The sequence below is a fragment of the Poecilia reticulata genome, linkage group LG17, assembly GCF_000633615.1.
Source record: "Poecilia reticulata strain Guanapo linkage group LG17, Guppy_female_1.0+MT, whole genome shotgun sequence".
Taxonomy (NCBI): Eukaryota; Metazoa; Chordata; class Actinopteri; order Cyprinodontiformes; family Poeciliidae; genus Poecilia; species Poecilia reticulata.
Window position 1 is genome coordinate 19,593,723 of NC_024347.1, and position 10,293 is coordinate 19,604,015.

At 38.1% G+C, this 10,293-nt stretch overlaps 1 protein-coding gene across 1 annotated transcript in view; it reads right to left on the bottom strand.

The window, feature by feature from the left end:
• The window catches only part of cdh2 (cadherin 2, type 1, N-cadherin (neuronal)), an 88,301-nt gene that overhangs the window by 28,836 nt on the left and 49,172 nt on the right, over nt 1–10,293 (bottom strand). Inside the window, exons 4-9 of the mRNA XM_008434185.2 lie at nt 6,392–6,559; nt 3,609–3,764; nt 2,193–2,337; nt 1,775–1,947; nt 621–758; nt 6–176 (exon numbers count right to left, since the gene is read on the bottom strand). Coding sequence (XP_008432407.2) covers nt 6–176; nt 621–758; nt 1,775–1,947; nt 2,193–2,337; nt 3,609–3,764; nt 6,392–6,559 — 951 coding nt within the window. The remainder of the gene's footprint in view (nt 1–5; nt 177–620; nt 759–1,774; nt 1,948–2,192; nt 2,338–3,608; nt 3,765–6,391; nt 6,560–10,293) is intronic.

Sequence of the window (10,293 nt, forward strand, 5' to 3'; positions counted from 1 at the left end):
GTTACCAGACCCTCATTAGTAGTTGGATCGGTGGGCACAGAGAACCTGCCGGTGGGGTCGCCCCCGGTGATTTTATACACCGCATTCCAGGCAGGTGTGTTGGGCTGGTCCTTGTCAGTCACCGTCAGRTTGGCCACTATAACATTCACGGCATTCTCAGGCACCTCCCCAAAAAACTGCATGAATAAACCATAAATGTAAGGAAGAGAGAGCTGTTAGCGATACTATGCTGTGCCCTGGCTCACGAAGCACAGCAGGACCAATCAAGGGTAAACAGACATCTAAGGTAACTTATCATCCGGTCACGGTGTTCTCATTCCCTGTGCTTCCCTGATAGCATAACAGCAGCATTACAAATTTCTGTGATTTGCGAGCCCAGTAAGTGCCTCTTTCACTGAGGCAGACATCCCCGCAGTTGTACGTGTCAACATTTGGAGTAGGATATAACGCTTTACACATGGCTGGCGACTTGCGTATGTGTATGGTTGCAGAAGTGCAAGGCAAGCAAAACCAGGTAAGTGAGCAGAACTGACGGCTGAGTGCATTCACCCAACGCTCGGATGAAACGGGGGACCTTAAGTCTATTCTAGTGGAATCTCAGATAAGAGCTTGTTTCTTACCGTCTCAGCAGTAAACTCTGGCGGATTGTCATTGACGTCAGTGACTCTGATGACAGCAGTGGCTGTGTTGGACAGGCCATACATGGGGTTACCCTCCATGTCAGTTGCCTGGATGATCAAAGTATACTGAGGCACTTTCTAGAAAAGAAGAAAARGGAGAAATAAGGAAATAATTGGGCAGTTGGCACAAAACGATTTYAAATTAAACTGTATTTATAACTTTACAAAGATATAATTTCCATATTACTTCACTATATTTTATTCTACTTCACAACTATCCCTAATAAGATAGTACTAGCAATGTACATTTGCACCGTGTTAAATTATTTCTACAAAGATGAAGCAAAYGTGACTAGTCCAACATCTTAATTATGATGATAAATGACAAGTTTTTCGCAYRAATTTGACTTCATCCTCTGGGGCTAATGAGCGTTTTTGTGTGCGTGCGCGTGAGACGCACAATGAACAGTACCGTAAAGGGGACAAATGACTCTCTTCACATTAAAAACCACTCAGGTGATGGACCAGTTGCTAGGTAATGAGAGCCAGGCAAATTACTTTCATGGTGGCGACTTGCGGACATAAAACGGTGGCCCCGGGGTGGGAGTGATTGAGCAGCCACCTCAGCCAGATTGCCCTCATAAGGCTGCGGCTACAAAGCTCCAGCTGTATACATCATTTTATTTATTTTCCTCAAACAGGCGTGCAATTCCAATTTATAGAGAGAGCAGTAACCTTTGCAACAGGGGTAATGGAGAGAATAAAATGCAAAAAAAAAAATTTGGGGAGAGAAAAAATAGATACAAGTAAAACAAGATAGGTGGATAGAAAAACTGTTAGTTGCTTAGTGATGCACAGTGCCTCCTTGTAAGAGTAATAAGTGTGAAACAGCCAAGCCAACTTTTACTTCTCATTTTGRTGGTAATAAGCAAAATTTGCTGTGGCTCATTAGTTCCTAGGCAGTTTCAATATTAACAACTAAACTCTAACTGCCTGTTTAAAAACACAGCCCATTCATGCAGACATATGCACACGTTTCAGTGATAAAGAGCGAGAGGCAATTGGAGAAAATACTATCCATGATCACTGTGGGCAATATAAAAGATATGGATTTTATCACTAAATGATTTAGCAACAAAAAAAGTGTTAAATACCTCTCTGTCCAGGCCTGCGGCCACTGTAATGATGCCTCCAGTTTTGTTGTTGATGGTGAACATATTTGAAGATGGACTCTCTGGATTCTGAGACAAGATCTTGTATCGAAGCATGCCATTCGCCGTTTTGGGGTCGTCTTTGTCGATAGATGTCACAGTCATAACAAATGTTCCTTTGAGACAGAAAAAAATAAAATAAATAAATAAATAAAAAAAATTATATATATTATATATATATATATTCCATGTCAACTTCTAATGTATTAATTGCTAGTGAAAGCCCAGTGTTCATCTTTCAAACTTTAAAGTACCAAATGAATAATAGCTGTTCTGATAATACTACAGCAACATTAGAGCTGGAGGCACATGCACGGAGAAAAAAAAAAAAAAAAAAAAAAAAGATGTGCAAAAGCCTTACCTGGTTTGGAGCCCTCTGGAACAGTTCCGTTCCAGATTTGGTGAGTGAACTCTGGTCGGTTGTCATTCATGTCAATTACGTTGATCACAATATCTATGGGGTTTTCCACCTGGTTGCCATTCAGGTCTACCGCATGAGCTCTCAGCTGAAGGAGAATAAAAAATAAAAAAAACATATGGATTGTAGAACGGTTTAAACAAGCATTTTCCAGGTGTAAATCTACTGATTGGGGGAAAAAAAAACTGCATTATATGTTGCTAAACAAAAACAATACAAGCATTTGAATCTTAACCCGCAAATCTGGATGTGTTGTAATCTCTTATTTTGKTGTCACCTACAGTGTTTGTCAAAGTAAACCTTTTTAAAACCTATACAATTTTACTGTGCACAGCTTGCAAAGTTGTAATTCAGGACATGCAGATTATTTTAATATTGTTGATAAAACAGGTTTTYCCAAACAATTCCTTTGAGAACAATTTACAGTAAAAGAGACTGAATTAGGTGYTGCAGCTCCCATTCCGTCATGTGACCCATTTTGTGTGCAGCATTCATATATCCTGGTTTCCACTGGGAGAGCCGTGGAAACACCAACATTTTACAGCAATCAACAGCATTGTGTCTTACTTAAGCTCAAGAGATTTTAAACCTTTTTTTAGATCTACATGAATTACARAATATAATCTAAATACAACTGCTTGAGCTGTGTAAGCCACTTTGATTTTTACCTTGCCACATGTCATTTTAAGTTGCCATTTTTAGATTTTGGCAATTAAATACAAAGTTATCACACCTACATTTATCTATCTTTAATGTCTTGAAGGTCATCTGTAACAGGTTTTGGCCGACCATGAAAATTCCTAGTATAAAGCCAAACCTCACTAAATAATACACTTTCTCATAAGCTAGTAGTGAATAATGTAATGAAAAACATKAAAATTCAATASACCAGTTTACTGCAAGATGGATGAACATGCCGGCAACTATAGATTYAGTTAAATCAAAACCAAGAATCATGTCCACCACTTTGTGCTGAAGGGCAATTTTTGAACATTCTGACAACATGGAAAAAAAAATCCCAATAAAAAAAGCAGTTTGAGAATTACATGTCATGTTCAAGTATCTGACTAACGTTTTTTTTTCTCTTCAAAATCCTTCAAATTCTCAGACGGATAAGAAAGATTTTCCTGAGAGAATCTGGTTTTTATTGAGTCTGAGGAGATTGTTTAGGCTACACATGACCCTTGAGCACATGCCAACTGGCTGGAATGTACAGCATGCTAAGGAGAGAGAGCAAGACAAAGAAAGAGCTCACATTTCTCTTGATAAAGCAGTTTGCAAAAAAAACATTGGTAAATCATATTGAACTTCTCCAAGTTTTTTTCGTTTTTATTTTTMATAATGCCTTGTCTGACTTACATGAAAGCTAGGGATGTGTTCTCGATCAAGTGGCTTGTTGACAGATAGCGCTCCAGAAATGGGATCGATGGTAAAGATTCCAGTTGGGGGCTGGTCAGCACCTGGACCCGTCACACTGTATCTTAGGGGCCGGTTTTTATCATGATCTGAGCGAATCTGTTGGCACAAGGACACAGTTTGAGATTCATTACTTGAGAACCATTCAACATACATTCAAACTCTTCAACATATTGTTCTGACATTTTAAATTTCTAAATTCCAAACTATTCCAAACTCAGTATCTTTAATAAGGTTCTTGACTTTTCAGAGCAGCTTAACTTTCAGCTGACATGTTTAACATATTGTCCTTAAAAGCAAACAAAAAAATGTTATTAAAAGTAACTGGCGTTATATAACAGAGTATCCCACACCAAATACTTTTAAAGCATAGTTTAGACAACCTGAAACCGGTTCGGTACCGGTCTGSCCCAGTAAGATTCATTTTCCATTAGCAAATCCTGCCCGGCTGTTCTTGGATTTTCAGCATCGAAACAATATGATTGACAGCTGACCACATTTATTGATTGGCTCATGATTTACGTCACTGRAAACTGCAAACAGCATTTAAGAGTTTAGCTGTGAACTGGGCCATGCCGTCTGCCAACAGAGAGCTGCTCAGTACGGAGGAGTAATTATGAGCTTAATAAGGAGCAGCAGCAGGAACACATGCGCTAAGTTTTGCAGCAGAATGACCATGATGTAGCAGCGCTGCTAATAGCACTTTGCTTTGAAGAACGGATAGTRATGAAGGAGAAACAAACGGTGCAGCAGTGGGCAGCTTTCCCGCCAACAACGTGAAACACCGGAACTACATAATATTAGCTTGTGATGTTAATTTTATTTTTCATTTGGATAAAAAAATAATTTAATAAAATAAAAAAATAAATCACAGTTCAGGCATGGCTACTGGTTTACATCTTTGACTGCATTGTGTAGATCCAAAATGTTGCACATTAAAAAAAAAAAAAAAACATCAAATAAGTACAAGAATGTGATTGTATTTATATGTGTAGCAAAATAATCTGCTGATCTGAGTCTTTATCATTATGTTTGAGCCAGCGATACATTTCTCCAATACAAAATGAAGTATCTGGTTTTATTCAAGTTCAACAGAACCACAACCTCGAGGTTCTCAATTGCTGACGCTGCTACTGCTCATGTCCCGCCCACAATAATGAGGAACAGACATTATAATGGAAAAGCTCGCTACCTGGGGTGAAACTAAAAAGCACACCAACCGGTTAGTGCACGACGTGCCAGTGGAAAAGCGCCTTTTGCCAACAGCCTTTAGGGTAACAACTGTTTTAGCGATTTGTTTGTTTGAACCAGACCCAGTTTAAAATCCCAGGTTCGTCCTTATTCACCCCAAGCTGAATAGCATAAAGCACAATAAAAACCTTGAGAAACAGTCTTCATCAGTTTTGTGTGTGTGTGTGTGTGTGTGTGACTGAATTTTGCCAGGGTCAAATAGTTGTGATGTATCAAATCAAGATGAACCATGGTATTTCAATATAAATCAAAATCAGCTGAATTTGTTGAGCATCAACAAATTGTATCAAGTTTTAAAATAGGAAAGAAAAAAAAAAAACTGAAGCTGAGATATGTTTCTACTCTTTTTTTTTCTCCCCCCATACTTTCTCAGACCTGGAAACTGATAATTACAGAAGTATCTGGGATGCATTMGAACCCTTGTTAACATTGCATTAAATCCCAAATAAAATCCCTTTTAGAGAAATAGTTTCCATACTAGGTCAGTCTAAAGCTAATTGCTGTTTGAGAACAAACATGCATGAACTGGAGAGTTCCTCCAATAACGGACTGCTGAATCCTAAGTGCACGAGAGAGTGTTACTGGAGATCCTTGTTCCCAGCAGCTGTTGGACTAACAAAAATAGTTCACCACTCCCCCCAAAAAAACAAAAAACTGAAGTGTTTGCATCCCTGCTGGTATTTGCAATTTTTTTTTGTCAAATGCTGTAAATAGTCTTTTTTTATGCACAAATACACATTTAAAAATATAAGTGTAATTTCTTTTTTTTTTTTTTTTAACAATTATTCTACACAGCTGTCACTTTGCTGTTCTTKCATCAGACTGTTCCCACTTTGGGACAAAGGAAATTCATATTTTTATTTCTCTGAAATGAGTTCCTACATAGTATTGAAGTTCTGTCATGATTGGACTTTCTACCCTGTTTTCCATGTAAGCTGAGACCTTGTGTGCCCACCCTCTTGAGCCAAGCTGAGCAAACCCTTTCCTCTTCCTGTTATCAGCAACTCCAGCCCAGAAACCTCCTTCACATACAGCCGGATTAAAAATAAAAACTTACATATGGCAATCTCAGGATTTTTGCACTGTGTACAAAGTACACTGCTAGAAAAAGGACTCTGCTCCTAAGCTGTCAGAGTTGTTTGTGCAACAGCTAACACGGAGGACTGAATGGTTGATAAGAAATTGGCCTGAACCTGTCCTTGAGATGTGGAAAAGAGAACTTCAAGATCACAACAGTCAGCCAACAACAATTATCATTTTGAGCTCTTCAGATTATAAATGCTTCTAAATAATGCAATACTTCACCAGTGCAGACTGCTCTGTGCACCAAAAGATGATACAAACAAAAAGATGACAAACTTCAGAAATGTCCTGTAAGAAAGAGTCTATGCAACCTGCAAAGTTGACGTATCAAAAAATTACAGCTGAGAGACTGGTGTCTGTGTGCATGCATCTGGTTGAGTCAAATACATTACCATGACAAGGTCCTGCGGGAATGGGCCTCTGGAGTTCTCAGGAACATTGATTGGAGGGATGACCCAGTCTCTCTTTATGCGTTTCAGAGTGCTGTCCGCATTTTGTGGTGGAAAAACTATTTCCTCGAAATTTTTGGACATGACTGGAGGGACGGCGAGTTCCTGGACCTGTCAAAAGGAAATGATTTAGTGATCATACATATGCAGTGGAGTGTGAGTACAGACATTTTAAACAGCCAGGAGGAAAAGCTATGAGGCTGGCAGTGCCGATCTGTGGGTTGTGGCAACAGACAAAAATAGTTCAACAACATTTTCAYAGCTGACCAAGGAATTCCTAAAGACTTTGGTAATCCAGTGACTAATGCCACTTCTAATACCAATATGACATTTGTGGTCTGATAAAACATTATAAGATATACACATTCATGTTCCAATCACAACAAACAGTAATTTTTATGCTTTAGATCTGAGAAAAAGTTGGCAAAAGAAAATTAATGCAACAAGGAATCAGTTGAAAAACGGAATAGGTTTTCAGGTTTTCAGCTTAACTTTCCACATACAAACTCAAACATCCTGTATTCTTTTTGAAGAGCAGTGAACACACCTTTCAGTGTTATTGGAGAAAGTCAACCACTTTCACAATCAGTGAGGCATTTAAATAAAGTTAGAAGCAGAACAAAAAGTAAGAAGCTGATTAAGGACATTACTTTGTAGAGGACATGCCGTCTGCTCATCTGGATTGCCACTTCTGAACAGGGAGACAGACAGCAGATACTAGAAAGAACCRTCTGTATTGCCTTTTTGGGGTGTAGAACATGTAGCTGCACATCTTTTGAAAGCTTAGAAGTGATTTAAGGGAGCCGTTGTTCTCAAACTAGAATTGCAATGCAATTTAAGTTCCACGTACCACCAGACTAAAAGACATTTTAAAACTGTAGCACAACAACACCATAACCTTTTCACGGTGAGGTGATGGTTGTAAAAAAAAAAAAAAAAAAGAAAAAACAAGAAAAAAAAAAGGATACAAAATGTTCTTGTTCACAAGCCCTGAATGAGTGGTTGGAAGACTATGAATCTCATTTTATTTGAAAGCTGAGTTTTTACTTAAATAATGATGGTAAAATTTATAGAAATGTCCCCTGAAGTTGGAATCACCAACCATTACCTTAAAACCACAGTAAATCCAGAACATTAGCAGTCTTGATGATTGTGATCTTTTTAAATCTTTCACATGCACAATCATTTTGAATGTTGTGTTTGAACTTAAAACGCACAAAAAAATCATTAGCTTATATATTCTAATAGTAGTTGGCTTAACTATTATTGGAGAACTTGTAAGCAAATCACACTTCCTTTCAAACTTGGAAAAGGATTAAGTAGGCTACAAAGCCATTCTTTAATTTGACCTTAGAGGTAAAAGGATCAAATAGCCACTATCTTGGCAGCTGGTTAACTCTAGTCCACGTTCGTTTTCATTGGGAATTTTCTGTCCTTCTCTGTTTTGAGACGTTGCAGATAAAGCTAAACTCAGTGTGCCTTAAGTCCTGGCTCTAGATATTTACTAGCTCCAAATTCTTCCAAATAAGATTGCCTTACGAAAACCTGCACCAAAATGTGTTTTGGGTACTCTTATATGTAGCCCAATGTACCATAATTGCAAATACACATATTTGCAGTTAGAAATACAAGATGCACAACAGTTTCAAATGCATCTCTCCATACTGCTTTCTTCCACACATGGTGTTTTGGCAGCCTCCTCTCTTGACCACAAAACCCTGATTAATATAGCTAATGATGCCATTGTAACATTTATCATCCAGTTTTTTTTATTGTTGTTTTTTTTGGCGTTTTAGGTTGATAGCAAAACTTAAATGCTAACTCCATACAGGTAAAAAACAACAACAAAAAATTACAGAGCAAAATGTCAACATGCCACTTGAAGATTAAAACTACAAATTCAAATTTTTCTGAAAAAAACATCTTGACCTCAAAGATATTGATCCGTTCTGGAAAAGCTAATAACTAAAGTAAGCATCTTGGCAACAAACAGGCTTGTTTTAAGAGTTATTCGGTAGTTATTATTAATCCTCATTTAATCAAATAAGACCATCTGTTCTGGTTTTCTTTGAAGTCTTAAATTAAAAACGGCACACATGTGAGGGTATACATTGAAATTGCTTCTGTAGCCTGACACTGGATTGTTAAGATCTCTTCTTATGTGCTGATAAAACACACCCACACAGATATACCAGCTTCCATAATGGATCTGCCATCCTCCCTCAGCAGTAATGAAAAAGATTTGAAACAAAGGAGGGTGGTACTTGAAAGCCAGACACTATGCACGCACATAGCTCAAATTGCCTATGCTGCTCCAGGGACTAACACTGCCAGAACAACAACAAAAAAAAGTTTTAATACCCTTGAATTGAATAAGATGGGACAGAAAACAAAAACAAGAAAGTTAATGTATAAAGTCTGAAAAAGAGCAATCTATTAACATTAAAAAACAAAGTCAATACATAAAGTCTGAAAAACAACATCTTATCTATTAACATTGACAAACTGTCACTCCCTTTGAGCAACCTTCCTCTGCATCATCTTAATATCTGAACACTGACAGCTTGTTAGGTAGTCAAGTATTCCAAACTCCAACGAAGCGCCTTGTGCAAACACGGAAATTAATTACCACTTTTTCACCTTATAACATGAGTCACGTCCCACACTCCCCCTCCTCTAACATCTGGGGAGATGTCACAGAGCTTCCACTAATCATGTTTGAAATCCGATTATGCTGCTTTCACACRCTGAAAATGCAGAGAAGGCATGCGGACAGATAGCGAAGGAGCATGCCTCCGAAATATCTATTACCCTATTAAAATGGCTGCAAGTGAGACCAGTAATTATTTGGAACTTGCATCTGGAATGATGAATGGCGTGGAGGATGTGTTCGGCCCAACGCACAACAGATCCATCTCTGGCGCACTGGAGGTCTGCACCCATCCACACTTAGCCCGCATTCTCCATCTTCAGATTAAAAGTCTACTTCAGACTCCCAGAGAGTGTTGGGCTGAGTGATGGCCTGAATGTTTGTGAGTGTGTAGGAAGGATTATGTGTGTGTGTGTGTGCGCGCGTGTGTTTTTGCCCTTTAAGAAAAGGGAGGGGAAAAAAAATTGTCTTCCATTTCCTAACCCAGCCCGTTTTCTCAGTGTGGTAGAACTAAAGTTTAAATAGCGATGAGATRGAGGGCAAGGAGGTATGCACTCATATTAATGAGGATATTGTTTGGTTGCCATTGATTAAAATGTTTCCCAAGGCTGGCACATTAATTGCGTTATTAAAAAAAATGCAATTGCCGATATGATTAAAAGATGTGATGATTTATGACAATAATAGAGTTTGGAAGTGTGTGGGGTGATTATTGAGGAGAATAACTGCTTATGACCTCAAAAATGGAATGAATGGAATGAAAAATGGGAGAGAGGGAAAAGTTAGACCCCAATTTCATTATTAATCAGGGTATATTCAAAGATAYAGACTACCACAAAGTCAGTTACCACATGCAACAACAGTGACATTTTAAATTGTAGGCAAAATTCAGAACTTGTCTCTGGCATAAAACAATTAATTAATGTAGAGACGGGACTAGATGAAAATAAAGAAATGGTCAAATGTCCCTTAATTGGTCCCAGTTGCAGTCTGGTGGATGAAATAATGAAACATCAGAATTTCCTTTTCATTTATGTATTAAAAACTACGAACTCTGAAAAATTCACCAGCTAAAAGCTCATACCACCATGCCTTTTATGAGTTAAATGAATTCAGATAGAACATTTGAAATTATCTTAGAGCTCCGTAATTTCAAGTTTCACTCAAAGCTACATACAACCTCTATTAAAAGAAG